This window comes from Rhinopithecus bieti, unplaced genomic scaffold (genome assembly GCF_001698545.2).
Source record: "Rhinopithecus bieti isolate Rb0 unplaced genomic scaffold, ASM169854v2 scaffold_57691, whole genome shotgun sequence".
NCBI classification, from domain to species: domain Eukaryota; kingdom Metazoa; phylum Chordata; class Mammalia; order Primates; family Cercopithecidae; genus Rhinopithecus; species Rhinopithecus bieti.
Genome location: NW_016824383.1, coordinates 234,074 through 253,491, shown reverse-complemented (window position 1 = coordinate 253,491; position 19,418 = coordinate 234,074). Strand labels below are relative to the sequence as shown.

Below are 19,418 nucleotides of genomic sequence, written 5' to 3'. Positions count from 1 at the left end.
GTCCCCTGGGCAACCAGAGTTTGTTGGTGACAGCACTTTAGTTAATGATGTCACCTCCTGAGTCTGGGAGGAGTCTGCTGGGGAACTGTTATCTTCTTTCTCAGTGTTGCTGTGGGACTTGGTTCCTTGATGTGTGTCTTCATGGGTATTTTTAGGGAATATAAGGAAATGACAAGCTGGGGGTTGATAGAGGGGCACCATTTTAACACCCAAGTTAGCATTTGATAAAGGCCTGGAGTTGTGGTTCCCAGCCATGGTTGCACGTTAGAATCAGCTGGGGAGCTGTCAGAAATTACCAGTGTCTCAGCCCCACCCTGACCAGTTACACAAGACTTTCTGAGGTGGAGTCCCAGCATCCGCAGCCTCAGAGTTCCTCCAGGTGACTCCAATGTACAACCAGGGCAAGAGCATTTAACCCAGAGCAGAGAAGGGGCTTAAGTTTTCATTCAAGTTCTAGTACTGTGGGGCCTTAGTCAAGTCTTAATATCTTTGTGCCTCAGTTTTTCCCATTTTAAAATGAGAATGGTAATGCCCACTCTTGCTCAGATCACATAAGAATATTTTGGGATAAACAAAGGTTCATGAGAATGAAAGCACCAAAAGACGTATGACTTCAAGCCCAGTAGTGCAGAGCCCTTGGCAGGCCCTGGGATGGCAGACAACATCATTCATTCATTCATTCACAAAGACCCTGAACTGCTGGGACCCCCTGTGAAGGCTACCTGCTCTAGGCTCTGGACTAGGGTGAAGAGACAAAGCTGTCAGAGATGCTGGGCACCCACCACTTGCGGGGACCCTGGAGTCCCTTGTGGTCCCTTTACACCCTGGATGAAAGACAAACAGCAGAACTCTACAGTCATACCCAGGTGGACACTTCAGTGAGAAAGGAATGGGGAGGCAGGAGGCCTGAGGGGTCAGTACGAGGCCCATGAAGTCTGCAGGCAGGCATGGCTGGACTTCCAAGGGACAGTGTGGACAAATGGCTTCATGGAAAGTACAGACTTGGAGAGTGACTAAGCGTGGGCTCTGATGCACTACTTTCCAATTTAAAAACACCATAAGAGCTGCTCTTGCCACAAAAGCAAAACGAAACAAAAATGGGTAACTGTGAGATGATGGATATGTTGTTTGCTTCACTATAGTAACCTTTTTACTGCCTACATGTATCCCATTGCATCATGTTATATACCTTAAATGTACACAATAACATTTTTTGAAAAATAAAAAACACCATAAGGAGAAAAAATGTTTGGTCTCCAGAGCAGGCTGACGTCAGTCTGAATCCCAGCCCTGCCATTGGCTCGTAGTCACGGGCAAGTTACACAACTTCTCTATCCTCAGATTCTCCGTCTATAAAATGGGGTAGTAATAGGACCTGCCTTATAGGACCATCAGGATAACTATGTAAAATACCACAGTTAATGCCCTTGGCTCAGTGTCTGGCTCACCAGTAGCAGCTGCTGCTGTTACTGTATTGCATATAAATATAGACATCAAAATAGTTATAGATACACACACAAGTATATACTTCTTTGTAACTGATGAGACTCAGGTCATTATAAGCTGTGGCTTAGGCTCATCCAGAGCTGGCACTGCAGGGCTTCTCAGCCAGCCTCTGACCTGCCACCTGAGGAGACCAAGGCACCTCTAGATGGCACCTTCATCACTCACAAGGGACAGATGTTAACCAAGTCATCTCTGAGGGCCTTCCATCTCTGGAGATGCTGAGATTCTGGTGTCAAGGATGCTGGGCTGAAGTCAGCAGTGGTGAGGGGGACTGGGCTATGGGAATGGTCTGAGTCACATTCTACAACCTGTCTTCACATGTTCTATTTTAGTGGTGGCACAGTCACCCAAACCAAGAATCTTGGCGTCATCTTGGACTCTCCCCTTTCCATCACCCCTTACAACCCACCACTTAGCAAGTACTATTGCCTTTCACAATGTCTCTTGTGTCATCCTGTATTGGTCAGCTATTGAGACTGAACAAACAACCATAAAAATCTCAGTGGCACACAGCAGTAAACGTACATTTAGATGATGTGTGTTTAGATTGGTTGGGGGTCACCTGACTTAGGCTAGACTAAGGCGAGGCCCTGTCACACATGTTGCCCATCTTCTCCCTGGGACCATCAGGCCAGCCCAGAGAGAGTCTTCTTAGGATGACAGAAGAAACATGAAAGTCAACGTAAATATTTAGGGCCTTACATCAGAATTGGCACACCATCACTCCTGCCTCATTCTGTTGGCCAAAGCAAGACATATGGCCAAAACCAAAGACAAGAGGTAGGGGAAATATCTTTTTGAATATTATTTAAGCTACCCCAGATTCTTATCTTTCAGCTGTCAGAGCACTGAGGTTTTAATTTCATCCTGCCTGGACACTTGCAGTGGCCTCCTGCTTGGTCTCCACCCCTTAGCTGTTTTAACCTTTCTGTTGAGCACTGGTATGACTGTGGTATTTCATGGTCCCATCCCCAAAACCTTCCCTAGCAACCGTCCCATGAAACCCAGCTCCTTGGCTTTTTATACCTTCTTCTCTTATATCACAGTGATGAGTGAATATGTCTCATCTTAGCTCCTAGTGCAGAGCCTGGCACACAATGGGGCAATAATATTTTTTTAAAGGATGAATGAATGAATGAATGAATGCCTCTAATTTTCCTACTGTCCTCTAGGACCCTTGAGGGAGGGGCTGTAACTGTGTAGCCCAGTGCTGGAGCACTAGCCCACATGGCCCTCTGTTGCCATTGCTGATGCTGTGTGGGTAGGCAGTGTTCTGGTTACCCCCAGCCTACCATGCAGAGGGCATGACTTGGGGGTTAGCAAAGGGAGATGGGTTAGCCACAGGGAGTTAAGTGCAAAAGTGCTGAGTCTGGGGAGGGTGTCACCTCCCGTTCTACCTCATCCTCCCACATCAGCATTGCTGTCAGTGAAGGAGGGTGACCTGCAATTCTGGGCAATGCCCAGAGGCAAGGAAGTTGTGTCCCCAACCTGGGGACACCTGAAAAAGAGACGTTGTGACCACAGGTCAGGGTGGTCCTAGCCACAGAGAGTGCAATCATGCACCCCCATCCTCATTTAAGACATGGGGTTTGCTTGCTGCCCAGGAGCAGCCCCGAGACAACAGATGCTCTGCACAGCAGGGTGGCACCCGGGCCCCTCCCCAGCCCCAGGAGGCTGACACAGTCTCTCATGCCTCCACAGAAGGACTTCACGGTGCGTGAGGAGCTGCAGCAGCAGGACGTGGAGCGCTGGCTGGGCTTCATCACCTTCCTGTGCGAGGTCTTCGGCACCATGCGCAGCAGCACGGGCGAGCCCTTCCGCGTGCTCGTGTGCCCCATCTATACCTGCCTCAGGGAGGTAAGAGACCCGCCGCCTGTGCCCCCTGCACAGCCAGACAGTGCCAGGGCTGGAATGTGTCTCAGATACCCAGACAAAGCTATGAGGGTGGACTCACTTAGAAAGGGACCCATCCCAGCCAGGCACAGTAGCTCACACCTGTAATCCCAGCACTTTGGGAGGCTGAGGCAGGTGGATCACCTGAGGTCAGGAGATCGAGACCATCCTGGCTAACACGATGAAACCCCATCTCTACTAAAAATACAAAAATTAGCCGGGCTTGGTGGTGGGTGCCTCTAATGCCAGCTACTCGGGAGTCTGAGGCAGGAGAATTGCTTGAACCTGGGAGGCAGAGGCTGCAGTGAGCCGAGATCACACCATTGCACTCCAGCCTGGGGGACACAGCGAGACTCTGTCTCCAAAAAAAAAAAGAAAGGGGCCCATCCTTCAGCAAAGAGATGCACAACAGCAGGCGCTTCTGCTCCCCAAAGCCAGGTGTTTCTTTGTTGGGTTTACATAAAGGGAACCAGCATCCCCTTCCCCTGCGGGGTGTTGTGAACTCAGGCTTCAGCCATTCCCAATCTGGAGCACTGGCTGCAGAGGGGAGGCCTATGGTAAGTGTCTCAATGAACAGTATTGGAATTGGATTGGATTGGTTCGCCACTGGATTATTTATGCTATGAAAACATGTTTTCTTCTAAATTTCATCTGAAAAAGAAAGAAATAAGAATGACCAAGGAACTTTTGAGAAGCAGGAATTCAGCAGGTGCTTGCGCTGCCAGATACTGTAACCCACTTTCTACACCCCTCTGGCTGCTGTCAGGGGTGAGAACTGAAGGGGGGCAAAAGTGGAAGCTGGAAGCTGAGTGGGGCTGCTTAGGCTGCCCAGCACGAGGTTGGTGTCTTGGAAGACAGCCTCAGAGTGAGGGCGAAGAGCGCGTTTAGGCTCTAGTGTATTTCTGAGTTAGAGCCAGCAGGACTCGGTAATGTGAGATGGAGGGAAGGGAGGAGGGGACATGGACTCCCCGTTTACCAGCTTGGTGGCCCCATTTTCTGAGATGGAGGATGCTGGATGAGAAATAGAACGGGGATGAAAAGCAAGAGTCAGTTATGTTTGAGTTGCCTATTAGCTGTCCGTAGGGAACTGCCCGGAAGTTGGCCGGGTGGAAGGGTCTAGAGATCCTGAAGAGATCACGCATGCAGATAGGGGATGGAGGGTTCTGTGAAGTATCAATATGCACCTGTGCTCAAAGCTAGGGACCGGATGGAACCATGCAGGAAGAGAGTATAGATGGAGAGGCAGAGGAAGGGGGCGTGTAAGAACCCTCACAGCAGCCCTTCACTGGGACCTGGACGCCTCCCCCGTGTTGTACCCTCCCACTGCCAGCAGGCCTCTGCAGAGGCTACCAGGACACAAGGGAACAGCCTCCTAAGATCAAAGGACCAGGACAGAAAAGTGTCCTGGATTTGGCAACAAGCAGGTCACGGGCCCTGGGTGTCAGTGGAGGTGAGGACAGGAGTGTGGACAAATCTTTGGAGAAGTTTTTCTGTGAATGGCAGCAGGGAAGGGGAGCTGTGGGGTCAAGGGGCATCTTTGTGTTTTTGAAAGAAAGATGATAACAGAGCAATTTAAGAGAAGGGAGGGAGTGTATTTATAAGTGTTTTTGAAGCATCCGTGTATAGAACAATAGCATGCTCATTCCAGACTAGCACAGAGCACACAGCTGTCTCTCGGGTGCTTTGTAAACCTGTGAGCCTCTGCCACTCCGTGTACCCAAACCACATTTCTTAACAAATGCACTTGAAATCAGATTTGTTTCGCAGATTCAGACAATGGCCTCTCCTGACTTTATTTCATCTTCAAAGTGCCTTGAGCTCAGAATGCAGCTCCATGAGGGCTGGCAGCCCTGCTTTTTGCACCATTTGGAATGACTTGAAGGCAGCCTCATGGAGGCTAGGAGTGGGCCTACATGGCCTCTTGGGTCCTCCCATCCTTGCCTGCGTTGCCCTGTGCCCTGGACAACCCACCTTGAGACAGGGAGCAGCACTGTTCTAGGGCGGTGACCTGAATTGCCCCAACACTTTTCCTCTGCGTGATCTGGACACCTGGTGGTGTCGTCACCTGCTCCTCCAAGAGGGAGGCAAGCTATAGCCGAGCACTGGCCCTGGCTGCTGGGACAGTTTTAACACCGCCTGAGGTAGTACAAACGTTCCGGTGTGAGATCCGGAAGGTGCCAGGAGATGTGTGCAGACAAGAACAAAGAGCCACGCCTAACACACTTGTTGGATGCATTCAACTTTTCAGGCCAGTTTGACAAACACAGACCCATCCCATGCTCATGGTAAACTTGAAGAATAAATAAATCACCTATGGCCTTCTCCAGTTTGTAAAAGAAGAGGGCAGGGCCCCATGTACCAAGTTAGCTAGGGCCGGGCTGCGGCAGGGTTCAGATCCTGGCTCTGTTGTTCGTCAACTGCACCACATTGGGGAGCGTTTACCTGCTCTGAGTTTCGGCTTCCTCATCTGCAAACGGTGCTCATGCTGCTTTCTCTGCAAGGTGCAGGGAGGGTGGCGAGGCGTGGAGAGACAGCTAAGCGCACTAGGGACAATGAGGTCAGAAGCTGGAAGGAAGTGCCCGGAGCACGGCAACTGGCAGAGAGCTAGTTGTCATCTAGGTTGATGGGACCTAGGGGCTGAGCACACGCCTAATCTTAAAGGACTACTTGGGCTGAGTGTCCTGCCCAGGGACACACAGCTGACCCATGCCAGAGCTGGTCTGGAGCTCCTGAACTCCAGGTAGGGCTCTTTCCAGGAGAAATCTTGGCTTCCCTAAAACTGGGCCATAAGAAAAGATGGGGACTTAAAGGGGTACCCTACAGATCTTATCAGTCCTTGTGAACAGCCTGTTGCCTTTCCCAGCTCCGTGGGGGCCCCTGAATTCTTCAGGTCATTTGCTGCCTCATAACCAGGCTTGACCTACATCCCTAAAGCAGGTTGAGCCGGCTTATGGAAGTTTCCAGAGCCAGAGGCACTGCTGCAGCCACCTCCATGCTGGAAAAGCTTAGGCTTTCCCCCAGGGCCATGTAGATGTCTGACCCCAAATCCACAGCACCCACTTTGCCCTGAGATCCCCTCCACTCGCAGAACCACCCCCAGGCCCACATTTCCAGCTGCCCACTACGCCTGTCCCAGGTCATCCCTCAGGCCCCTCCAACAGGATGTGGCCAGAACTGCACCCCAAAGCCCCTGCTCAGTGCAGCTCTCATGCAGGCCTCCACCCATGCTGCCTGCCTCCCTGCAGCCAGGCAGCAGCCCCAGAACCCATGCAATTGCCTTTCCTCAGTCAAGTCACTCACTCCATCCCCTGCATCTGCACCCCCAGGGCAGTGCTTTCCTGGCTACTTCTGAGTAAAACACAAACCCACAGGCCATCTCCAAGTGAAGGGTCTTGCTGAGGACAAACCTAAGGGAGAGATGAAAGTCCTCACCATCCAGCCCGTCTGGGGGTCCTTGTGCTCACAGAGGCCCCCTTCATTCTGAGGTCCAAGCTCACTTGGTCCCCACGCTCCTTTAGATTAAGTACGTGCTCAGTCCCCAGGCGCCTCAGCCTGGAGGATACCCAGCTCTCTGGGAGTCCCTGGGGACATCCTTTCACACCCTGACCTCATCAAATTAGCCATTCTTTAAGTTACTCAAGCTTGAAACTTTGGAGTCATCTCTGCCTCTCTGTCTTCCTGTCCCTGACACTTCTTCCTAGGCCCAGCTTAAAGTCACCTTTTCTGTGTAGCCCCCACTCAGCACACCAACAGCTTCCTCCTGAGGGAACTGGAAGTGCCCTCCATCCTTACTGCTCCGTCCTCACCCCAGCCTCTTCACATTGTGTTGTAGTAGTGTTCAGTGACGGTAACAGTGCATCTCACTGCATGGACCCCTCCATCTAAATCGAGTGCCTCGTGTGTTCTTTTCTCTTTTAACTCAGACAGCACTCTGAAGATTATCATCCCCATTTTTCAGAGGAGAGCAGACAGGTCAGGCAACTTGCTCAGGGCCACACAGCCACCAAGTGGTAGAATCAATCCTGGAATCCAGACCTGACCGCCCCATTTCCCTGCCTTGCAGGCAGAGCAGGAGCTACTCTGTTTGTCTTCTTGGTCCATAACTCAGCACCTATACGGTAGGAACCCAGTAGATCTTGGTGGAATTGATTCCATTTTTGCCCTAACTAACATGCCAATCAGAGATCCTTCTTCCAGAGATGAAGAAGAATTTTCAATGTGTGCTTTTATTGTGTAAGAACAAATAGTCTCTGCCAAGGTGGTTTTCAGAGTGATTGAAGAAGATTATTGGTCATCTGTAGCTGCAGGAGTCTCCTTGCTCTGCTATTTACAACTCATATTTACTTAGCAAGCTCTTTTTTATTTTTAAAATATTTTTAAATTTCTATTTTTAATTTTACTGTGGTAAGGATACTGAACATGAGATCTACCCTCTTCACAGGTTTCTAAGGGTACAATACAGTATTGTATCCATAGCCATAATGTTGTGCAGATCTCTAGAACATATGCATCTTGCATAACTGAAACTTTCACCCATTGATTAGCGACTCCCCATCTGCACCTCCCCCTAGCCTCTGGCACTGGCAACCACTATTCGTTGCTTTTTTGAGTTTGACTCTTTTAGATACCTAATGTAAATGGAATTATGCAGTATTTGTTCTTCTGTGACTGGCTTATTTCATTTAGTAATGTCTTCAGAGTTCATCCATGTTGTTGTATATTGCAGTTTCCTTCTTTGTAAAGGCTGAATAGTATTCCATCATATGTATAGAACACTTTAAAATTTTTTTCTTGGTGTGTAATATTTTTACATATTTATGGGGTATATGTGATATTTTGTTACATGCATAGAATGTGTAATGATCAGGTCAGGGAATTTAGGATATCCATCACCTTGAGTATTTATCATTTCTATGTCTTGGGGACATTTCAAGTCCTCTCTTCTAGCTATTTTGAAATATACAATACATTGTTGTTAACTGTAGCCACCCTACTCTGCTATCAAACATTAGAACTGATTCCTTCTATCTGTATGTTTGTACCCATTAACCAATGGCTCTTCATCTCCCCACCCCCGCCCCCCAACACACACACACATTGTTGTATCTATTTACCTGCTGATGGACATTTGGGTTGTTTCCATGTCTTGCCTCATTGTGAATAGAGCTGCAATGAACATGAGAGTGCTAATATCTCTTCAAAATCCTGATGTCAGCTCTTTTGGATAAATACTCAGAAGCGGGATTGCTGGATCATATGGCAGCTCTATTTTTAAGTTTTTGAGGAACCTTCATATTGTTTTCCACAGCAGATGCACCATTTTACATTTCTACCAACAGTGTACAAGGGTTCTAATTTCTCTACATCCTTACCAGCTTGTCTTTTGTTTTTTTGCTCACAGCCATTCTAACAGGTATGAGGTGATATCTCATTGTGGCTTTAATTAATTTGCATTCCCTGATGATTAATGACATTGAGCATCTTTTCATACACCTGCTGGCCAGTTTCCATGTCTTCTTTGAAGAAAGGTCTATTCCAATTCTTAGCCTAGTTTTAAATTGAGTTATTAGGTTTTTTGCCATTGAGTTTTAGGAGTTCCTTACACATTTTGGACATTAACTCTTTAGCAGATGTATGGTTTGCAAATATTTTCTCGTATTCTATACTTTGTCTCTCTCTCTCTGCTGATTATTTCCTTTGCTGTGCAGAAGCTTTTAGTTTGATGCAATCCCACTTGTCTATTTTGCTTTTGTTGCCTGTGCTTTTGGAGTCATATCCAAAAAAAAAAGTGTACAGACCAACGTCAAGATGCTTTTTCTTTATGTTTTCTTCTAGTAGTTTTACAGTTTCAGGTCTTATATTTAAGTCTTCAATCCATTTTGAGTTGATTTTTGTGTATGGTATGAAATAAGAGTATAATTTCTTCTTTGTGTGAATATCCAGTCTTCCCAACACCATTTATTGAAGAGACTGTCTTTTCCCCATTGTGTGTTCTTGGCACCTTTGTTGAAGATCAGTTGACGGTAATTGTGTGGATTTATTTCTCCACTCTCTATTTTGTTTCATTGGTCTATATGCCTGTTTTCATGCCAGTACCATACTGTTTTGATTGCTGTAGCTCTGGGATACATTTGAAATTAGGAAGTGTGATTGCCTCCAGCTTTGTTCTTCTTCACTCAAGATTGCTTTGGCTATTTGGGCTCTTTTATATTTCCAAGTGAATCTTAGAATTGTTTTCTATATTTCTGTTTTTAAAATGCCCTTGGGATTTTGGTAGGGATTGCATTGAATCTGCAGATCGCTTTGAATAGTGTGAACATTTTCACAATATTAAATCTTCCAATCAAAGATCAGGAACAACACAAGGATCCCCAATCTTACCACTTCTATTCAACATAGTACTGGAAATCCTAGCCAGAGCAATTAGACAAGAAAAGGAAATAAAAAGCATCCAAATCTGAAAGGATGACATAAAATTGTCTCTGTTTGTAGATGACATGATCTTGTTTATAGAAAATCCTAAAGACTACACACACACACACACACACACACACAAAATAAAACTGTTAGAACTAATAAATGAATTCAGTAAATTTGCCAAAAACATAATCAACATACAAAAATCCTTTCTATTTCTGTACACTATCTGAAGAGGAAATTGGGAAAATAATCTTACAATCACATCAAAAAGAAATACTTAGGAATAGACTTGACCAAAGAAATAAAAAACTTGTACACTGAAAACTATAATATATTATTTAAGACATGAAAAAAGACACAAACAAATGGAAAAACATCCCATGAACATTTTATAATAGCATTCTAAGGACCCCTTTCTCCTGGCCCGGTCCTCAGCCTAACTGTGACTGTGAGGGCTGCACACACAGGAAGGGTGCAATTATTGTTTATGGCCTGAGCAAAGGGTGTCATCTCCCCATCTCAGCTGGTACCTCTGAGCCGATCTGCCAGGTTGTGGGTCTGGCTTGTCTAGAGCCTTCATTCCCCGACCCTACAATGCTCTCCACCTCCTCCACCTCTCCGTGCCTCTGTGACCCCATGGTGTTGTTGCGAGGCTCTTCTAGGTTATCACTAAATGCCTCTCTCTGAGCCCCTTACTTAAAGTCCTTGGTTGAAAATTTCTCTGGCAGGGGAATTTTCTTTTCTCTCTTTTGTTTGTTTTTTGTTTTTTGTTTTTTTGAAACAGAGTTTCACTCTTGTCATCTAGACTGGAGCACAGTGGTGCAATCTCTGCTCACTGCAACCTTCACCTCCTAGGTTCAAGCAATTCTTCTGCCTCAGCCTCCCAAGGAGTGGGGATTACAGGCATCCGCCACCAAGCCCAGCTAATTTTTATATTTTTGGTAGAGACAGGGGTTTGGCATGTTGGCCAGGCTGGTCTCAAACTCCTGACCTCAGGTGATCCACCCACCTCAGCCTTCCAAAGTGCTGAGACTACAGGCATGAGCCACTGCGCCCGGCCACGGAGGGGAATTTTCAACAAAGTTCTATGCGTCTGTTTTCCTCCACTTCTTCTCATCCTCTCTCTCCCCTGAACATCCCACCTTTCTTCTCTCCATCCAGTCACCCCAGCTCATCCCTCCCCATAATTCCAACCCTCCTGTCTCTTTGGAGTCCAGCAGCCATAGCCAGAGGTCAGGGGTGGAGTAAAGGAGGAAGGCAGGGTGCTTTCTGCCAGGAATCTCCCATCTCTCTGTACTCACCTCCTGACCCCCACCAACCTCTCCCTCTGGTTGCCCCCTGGCTCTCCTCCCCTCCAGGCCCCAGAAATCCCATCTGCCCCTCCCTGCCCTTTCCAAAGGAAGGGCAGAGAGAGGGCAGGTGCCTCTGAGGGTTGTCTCTGAGGGGCAGCCCCAAGGGACATAACTGGCTGGGCTCCTGGAGGAGGTGGGCAGGCACAGGCCAGGGAGGAGAACACAGAGGCCAGCAAGTCAGGCTTCTCAGGAAATGAAATTGCTCTGTGCAACAATGAGAGAGCCACTTTTTAAACTTTTTGCGTGAGTGTGCATTCAATTGCTCACATTGTTTTGGCTCCAGGGGAAATCTGACCTCGGAAAAGGCTGAGATGAAGCGGGTGTGGGTGGAGAGCCTCTGCTATTTCACAGGACTGAGAGAATCAAGCAACACATTCTTCAGAGGCACCTTTCCAGGCAGACCATTCCTCCTTTCCCAAGAGCAGGGCATTCGGCTGCCCAGCAGAGGCCAGGGCAGGACCCACTTTGGCCAGAAGTGACCAAGATAGTCTGTTCCCCCGGGGTAACAATGAACTCTGACGGGGAGCAAAGATTTGCTGACTGAATCCATGGGAAATTATCTTCAACCCTGCACCTTGAGAAGCTTTTACTACATTACAAATTACCAGACCCCTTCAACCAATTAAACCAAACTTCCTGAAAATGTAAGCTTTCAGGGATATGTAAGCTTTCCAAATGATTCTAATGTCCAACCAAGGTTAAGGAACATAATCTCAGCATCCTAGGTGCATCCAGTGAGCATCCACTGACCAGCCAAACACCCTTGGGTGAGGGGCACAGCCTTAGGAGCCAGAGAAACCTGAGTTTGAATCCCAGCTGTGCCACTTACTAGCTGTGGGACTTTAACCTAATTCTTCCATCTTTTGAAACCTCAATTTTCTTATCTGTAGCATAGGAATGAGAATAATACTCACCCTGTGGCTTTGTTTTCAGGCTTAAAATAAGCGAGATGTTTCTGTAAAGCAAGTGGCCTGTGACAGCCTTGCAGGGAACCGTCAGTTTGTGTGTTGCTGTTGAATACAAACCGTGTTCTAGGCATTGCCCAAGAGAAGAATCGCAACACAGTCAGCCCCAGAAAGTGAGGTCCATTCTCCCAACTGGGCATCCAAGGCCTCCATAAGCAAACACAACCCCTTTCTCCAGCCAAACTACTCCACTTGTATTTCCATAGGTGGCCTCACATTCCTCCCACCATGAGAACAATCTTTCTCCTCTTCTTGCCTGGCTCTTGCCCACCTTCAGGGCCGGGCTCACTTCCCACCTCCTCCCCACCCTGCCTGGATTCGTTCCTCTTACAACATCCTATAGAACTAATGTCCACACGGGGCTGTCAACGTCTGTCTCCAGATATGCTCCTTGCCAGTGGCTGTATTAATGCCTTGTGACCCTTTCTTGGTTGCTTTTAAATCATTTCAGTCTTTCGTTGCTACCTGGGGGCAGGCTAGGTCTCATCTCTCATGGAACCCTGGCTGCATGTTGCTCTGGAGTCTGTGCTCATTCAACAAGCAATGATTTAGTTTGAGACAATGCTTCTTATTGAACTGCAGAGTTTCCTATTAGTACCAGAAAGAGGGATATAAGTTGTGATCCTTCAGCAAAGAGCTTGCAATCCTCCTGAAATTAAGCAGCCGTGAACACTTATGATGAATTGTGAGCTGGATGAATGTGGGGAAATGGAATGGGGAGAGGGGTGGGGAGCCGCCAGGGACAAAGGGCAGGGGAGCTGGGGCTTAAGGGAAAGTGGATTGTGGACAGGCATGGTGGAAATAGGGAAAGCCTCCAGGAAGGAGCCTTTGAGCCAAGGCATGGGGGCCAGAATAAGCATGGCCCATCTGGGTGGTAAAGAGAGGGCCTGATGAGCGAGCCATGGCCAGCTCCAGCTCTCACCAGAGGTGTTCTAGTGAATGTAGGATGACTCCAAGAACCTCTGAAAGGTTTTAAGCCACAAAGCAACACCATGGAAGGAACAAAGGAGCGTTTCTTTATTCATTCAACAAACAATGAGAAAAATGCTACTTCCTTATTAAACTGAAAAGTCTGCTGGACACATTTCTTGCTGGAAATGTGCTGAGATAACAAAGTCAACTAAATCTGGAGCAGTCTCTAGCCAGAGGAGCCCACGGGTAGCTCAGTGCCCGGAGGAGTGCAGTGCTCCAAATAAAGCGTGGGCAGGAAAGGGAACGTGGGAGCCCAGATGGCGGAGGAGGCAAGGAGGCTGGAGGTCCGCCTCAAAGGGCATCCCAGCAGAGAGCAACTCCCCAGCTCCTGGTTGCCTTTAAATTTATTCTGACTGTAACTGTCAAACAAAAAGACTTAGCAGGAGGTGAAGAGCTAGAATGAAGCTTGAAAAATCAGGAGAACCTTTCTCCATGAACAGTTTATTCCAGCCCTAATCTTAGGCACAGACCCCGCCTGGAATGTTCCTCTGAAAATGTAGCCTTCCTACGGCAGGTACCCAGCCCCTGGGCACTGGCTTAGCATCGGAGTCCCTGCAGGGCCAGCAGCTGCTGCTATGAATACCCCAGCTTAAGCGACCATTCCTGTAACCTCCGCCGAAATAACTCCCCACCCGCTTTGTCCCCTCCAGAGCTTTCGTTCCCCTCTTTTGCTCAGCACACACAGTGTGCTGATTGGTTAACTTCACACACAGTGAAGTTAACTCAGCGGGGTGACGCCGACTTGCCCAGACCCCCACGCCCCAAACGTACACACATAAACACACGGAAGCAGCCCCATCTGAAGCTGCCTGGATCCTTGACCTCCTTAAGATAGAACTGGAGTCTCCCACCCACCCCACCTCCACTCCCGACCCTCTCCCCAGCCCCCACCCTTTGACTGTTCTGCTTCCTTAGCCAGACTCTGCAAACTGAAATGTGAAATTTGAAGCCAGTGTTCCCCTTAGCAACCATGGTAACACAGGATCTGATAGAGAGCCTAGAGTTATAAAAATACCAGCTTCCACCAGACACTGGTTTCCAAAGGGAAACCAGTCTCCAAGCCAGAACCGTTTTTAAACAGTCTTAAAACTCAGGAGATTTCTAAACCTATCTCAACATGGCTCAGGAGGACATCTCTTTAATCCTGTTTTGGAAGGTGGTGTGGGTGCAAGCTTTGGATATTTTCTCTAAAATACAGAGATTCAGAATGCATGTGCTCGCGGGGGAATTAACTAGCCTTATGAAGGGTATATAGCAGGGAGCAGTTTTTCCTAATAAACATCAACTCTTTGGCATTTTTTCATAGTTAGATTGAGCTGCCCTGCTGATCCCCAGTGAAACCTTCCTTCCAGTTCCCTCCGGGGAGTCCTCATCTCCATCCATCCTCCTAATGAGGTAGAGAGAATGATTTCGCCTATCTCCCCTTGCTTGAAAACAATTTCAATTCACAAAGTCATTTTCCAGCCGGAATTCTACTTTAAGACTGAGGTAGGGAGGTAAGAGATGGTGGTGTCAAAACTTTTCTGCTCAGGATCAACTAGAAAAGTCCTGCATCCCTGTCCCCAGCCCTTTCTCTTCCCAGGGACACCTCCTCAGGCATGGGCCCAGCACGAGCTATAAATCCCTGGTCTCTGCGTTGTTCTCTGCAGAGGGGACAAGCCTGATGAGTGGGGGCAGTGAGGGCAGTAGGGGGACTCTCCCCAGGGGAGGGGCGCCTCCCCAGCTCCTAGACCCCAGCCCTGCCTTCACAGCCCTGGGCGGCTTGCCCTCCCACCTCCTTCCCCCGCGTGCTCCTCCTCCTTCCTCTTATCTCCTGGGGCCATGCCTTGTAATTTTGAAAAATCTTCTGACTCGGTAATTAATGTCTGAACTTCAAGAGGCCCCTGCTATCTGCAGAGCTGAGCTGAAGGTGGGAGGGGACCGGCAGCTGCTGACGGCTTAGAGGAGGGAGGGTGTGCAGGTTTTTTTTCTAAGCTGCTGAATGGAAGGAACTGTGGAGGAGAGGATCGTACCTTGCCGGAGTTGTGGGTACAGGATTATATGTACACAGGCACAAGCATCCGTCTAGATTTTTAAATCCTTTGGGGTAGTCCTTTAGGGTTAAAATCACACAGTAGGATGCCCTCCTGCTCACACACCCTCACTCTCCCTTAGCAGTTTCCCAGCAGGTGGATGGCAGCAAACACTAGGGGAGCCAGGCTGGGGGTCTTTCTGAGTGCAGGTCTGGTTAGGAGGATTGGTTGGGAGGGAGGGAAAGCAACTGACACATTTCAAAGATCATAAACCAGGCACTAGGGTTGCAAAAAATGGCCATCACTTACTCCAGATAACTCAGAAGACAAAACATAAGCCTGCCTGTTTCCCACCTGCAAGGAGGATGGAGGCAACTCTGCGGATGTCTGCAGTGCCCCCGACCTCCATGCCTCCCAGAGTGTGCCCCCACCCTGCCCAGCCTCCGTGCTCCAGCACAGGTGCCCTCCATCTAGCAGCTGGGGTGCCGAGTGCTGGACCCGCTGCTAGGCCCTGGCATAAGTACACTGGGGTCCCTGTCCTCACAGAGCTGCTGTCTCCTGGGGAGGGAAGAAGCAAATGGTGCCCTGCACTAAGAGCCAGGGGTGAATAAAGCACACACAACTCTCCAGGACCCACACGGATCTTTCTCCAACCCGCTCCAGCTCTCAGGACCTGTAGCTCAAATTAGCATTGATGATATCCACCTGCTGCCGTTCTTGCCTTCAGATGTGAATGATGTTTAGGGAACTAACTTTTCTCCTCCTTTCTGTCCACCTCAAGACAGAGCTAGACTCCAGGTCCTTCTTGATGGCTCTGCTCTCACTGCCACCAGCACTGAACTGTAAGTCAGAGTGTGGGCTGGGCCAGGCCTTATGAGAAAGAACTCCAGGATCGGCCTTCTCTTGTAGCCAGGAAGAGGAGGGGAATGCTGGGGGAAGAAGGTGGGTTTCAGAGGCAGACAGTCTCCTGCAGCTTACCCTCTCTGGCCCTTGGGTAGATGTGTTAATTATTTTTGTTTGTTTTTGTTTTGAGACAGAGTCTCGCTCTGTCGCCCAGGCTGGAGTGCATTGACGTGATCTCGGCTCACTACAACCTCTGCCTCCCAGGGTCAAGGATTCTCCTGCCTCAGCCTCCCGAGCAGCTGAGATTACAGGCCTGTGCCACCACACCCAGCTAATTTTTGTATTTTTAGTAGAGACAGGGTTTCACCATGTTGGCCAGGCTGATCTCGAACTCCTGACCTCAGGTGATCCGTCCACCTTGGCCTCCCAAGGTGCTGGGATTACAGGCATGAGCCACCGCACCCGGCCAGATTTGTTCATTATAAATTGACTTCCTCCCTTCCCTGTAGCTCACTGTCTGAGAGGCGCACCACCCCTGAAAAACAAAGACATGACATAAAAGGATGGGTTCACAGCATATTTTATATCGTATAAACTGAAGTGCTTCTTACTGGGAAAAAATGTGGAGGAACACAAGGCTCAGGGCCTTGGAGCACTCTCTGGGTGAAGGCCCTTCTTCTAGGTGCCCGTCCAGGGCTCTGCTCAGATGTCAGTTTCTCAGACCATCCCTGACCACACCCCAGCCTGTCCCCAGCCTGACTGCCTTCTCTTCATTGCCCTACTAGTGCCTGGCTTGGAGTTTTCTTTGTTAATCACTTATTCTCTGTCTCTCAACTAGCATGGAAACTCTCTCAAGGCAGAGCACGTGTCTATTCACAGCTGTATCCCTGTGCCTAGAACAGTGCCTGGTATATAGCAGGTCCTCAATAGACATTTATTGACAGAATTAAGGAAGTAGGGTACATAGACTGAGCAAAGCCAGAGACAACAGTCAGCCCTTCTAGAATTCATCTGGAATGATTTCTCGGAGGAGATAAATCCAGGACCCTTGAAGGGGCAATGTGAGTGAGCAGAGTGGGGCTGTCTGGTTAGTGGTCCCTGGAGATGAGCTCAGAACAGGAAAGGGAAGAGAAACACCCCCCCACCACCACCACCACCAAGCAAGCCCAAAAGGGGCATTTGTGCCCACACTGTGAGTGAACCAGTGCAAACAGTGCTCTCAGCCCGAGAAGCTGCCTCTGTTCTGTCCCTGCCTTTGATTAAGTGGCCATTTCTCAACAACCCTCATATGAGCTTCATATGAGATTTAGTCCGTCCAAAGTCAGAATCGCACAAACCACAATCTTTAGGAGAAGTCAGGATGAGCTTCTAGCAAAGCTCCCTGGACCAAGAGTCCATGGGGAAGGGGTTATTGCAGGAGCCTGGGCACCTGCTATGGATTGTGACAGCACTCAGCAGGGCCCTCCTCTCTGCCTCTCCCATGAGGAACAGAGAAAATTAGGAGTATGTGCAGGGGGCAAGAAGGGTGGAAGAATGGAGTGGGTGGGAAAGGACACCCACAGTCACAGACCTTGAGGATGACAGAAACCCTTTAGCCCTTGACAATTACAGTAGAATTCGTCTATGAAACAACATGTCCAGTAACAATATAACATGAGCCACATGTGTAATTTTACATGGTCTAGTAGCCACATTTTAAAAAACTGAAAAGAGAACAGGTGAAATTAATGTTATGCTGTCTAATATATCCAAATAATCACCATTTTAACATGTAATCAATATTAAAAAGTACCAGTGAGATATTTTTTATGTTTTTCTCTTTTGGTACGAAGTCTTTGAAATCCAGTCTGTATTTTACACTGAAAGCAGCTCTCGATTTGGACTCAGGCACATTTGAAGTACCCAAGACCACATGTGGCCGGTGGCTATTACGCTGGACAGGGCGGTCTGGAGGCGGCTTCTGGAATCCTCAGGCTTTTGGAGCAGTTCTGGATCCCTAAAGTATCAAAAGTCTCAAAAGTACTTTTCATAGCCTCTCACGGCACCAGGTAGCAAAGGGGCACCATGAATACTAAAGCCTCAAGCTCACAGCCAGTGTACGTGTGGGGCTCCCTGGCTGGAGAGCTCCCTGCAGGGTCTGGAAAACGTGGTCCTTTTTTTTTTTTTTTTTTTTGAGACAGGGTCTCCCTTTGTCACCTAGGCTGGAATGCAGTGGCACAATCAGGACTTGCTGCAGCCTTGACCTCCCAGGCTCAAATGATCGGCTCACCTCAGCCCCCCCAAGTTGTTGGGACTCCAGGTGTGCACCACCACCCCTGGCTAATTTTTTGTATTTTTAGTAGAGACGGGGGTTTGCCATGTGGCCCAGGCTGGTCTCGAACTCCTGGGCTCAAGCAATCACCCCGCCTCGACCTCCCAAAGTGCTAACGAGGGGGAAAGGTAAGAAAGAAGAAACGCATAGAAAGGGAAGAGAAGGGCTGTGGCTGGGGTGGCCAGTTGCATGACAGGGATAAGAACAGAATCCACAGATAGGGACACAGTGCTGGGCAGGGCCAGGCAGCTGCTACCCTCTCCTCACAGCAGCTCAACAGAAATCGTGGCCGGGTGTGTGGAAGGCACAATTAACTCATTCTTGCATTGCCCTTTGATTACACAGGACTATGATTTCTGTAATTAAGACCTTCTCCCTTACTCAGAAGTATTGAAACATGAAAGTATTTGCTGAATCTGGTTTCCCAGGGTTAAAAGCCAGACTTAGGAAACGCAAACACACTTGTGGAAATGCAAACACACATTCAGTAACTAATTATCCTTTAATTAAGGCCAAAACCCTGCTGAAAACAATTAGCTCTGGAAATTGAACAGTAGGTACAGCTCCACTTTTTGCTAATTGTTCTTCCCTGATAGCCAGGAAGTGATGAGTCTGGGGGGCGGGGTGGTAGGGAATGAATTAGTCTGCTGCTTTTGGTCTGGACTGGACCAAGCTCTACTTTTTTTGGAAATGTTAGTCAGAGGAGAGTTTGAGGTGTGGGGAAGGGCAAAGAGGATGTGGTTTGGGCAAGGGGAGGCGAGAGGCTGCCCCAGGCTTGGACGCGTGCCATGGGAAGTCTCAGAAGCTCCTGCTGGCCACACAGAGGTGGCTTGCCTGGCTGGAGTGGAGGGCGTGGGCCAGGGATTAGCTGACTGGAAAGCAATTAGATGAGGTGCGGCTGGCTGGGAAAATACCTGAAATCCCAGAGCCAGAGTTGAGACTTGCTTGGCTAACGCTGCAGGCAGGAGGCCTTGTGGGGCCTGGGGAGTGGAGATGCCCACTAGTGAGGGTGGGAGGGTAGCCGGATGGGCTGCGAGTCTTGGATGCCTCTTGCTGATGCGGAGAAGTGGATGAGTACAGATTGTATGGGCTTGGGGGTCCTGCAGCCCTCTGGGAAAGACGCCCTCTTCCTTGATCACCATTT

At 48.7% G+C, this 19,418-nt stretch overlaps 1 protein-coding gene across 8 annotated transcripts in view; it reads left to right on the top strand.

Moving 5' to 3' along the window:
- Positions 1–19,418, top strand: part of CTIF (cap binding complex dependent translation initiation factor) — a 334,077-nt gene that overhangs the window by 283,153 nt on the left and 31,506 nt on the right. For all 8 annotated transcript variants that reach the window (XM_017862290.1, XM_017862289.1, XM_017862287.1 and 5 more), the window contains one exon: positions 3,208–3,363. In XM_017862290.1, the coding sequence (XP_017717779.1) occupies positions 3,208–3,363 (156 nt within the window). The remainder of the gene's footprint in view (positions 1–3,207; positions 3,364–19,418) is intronic.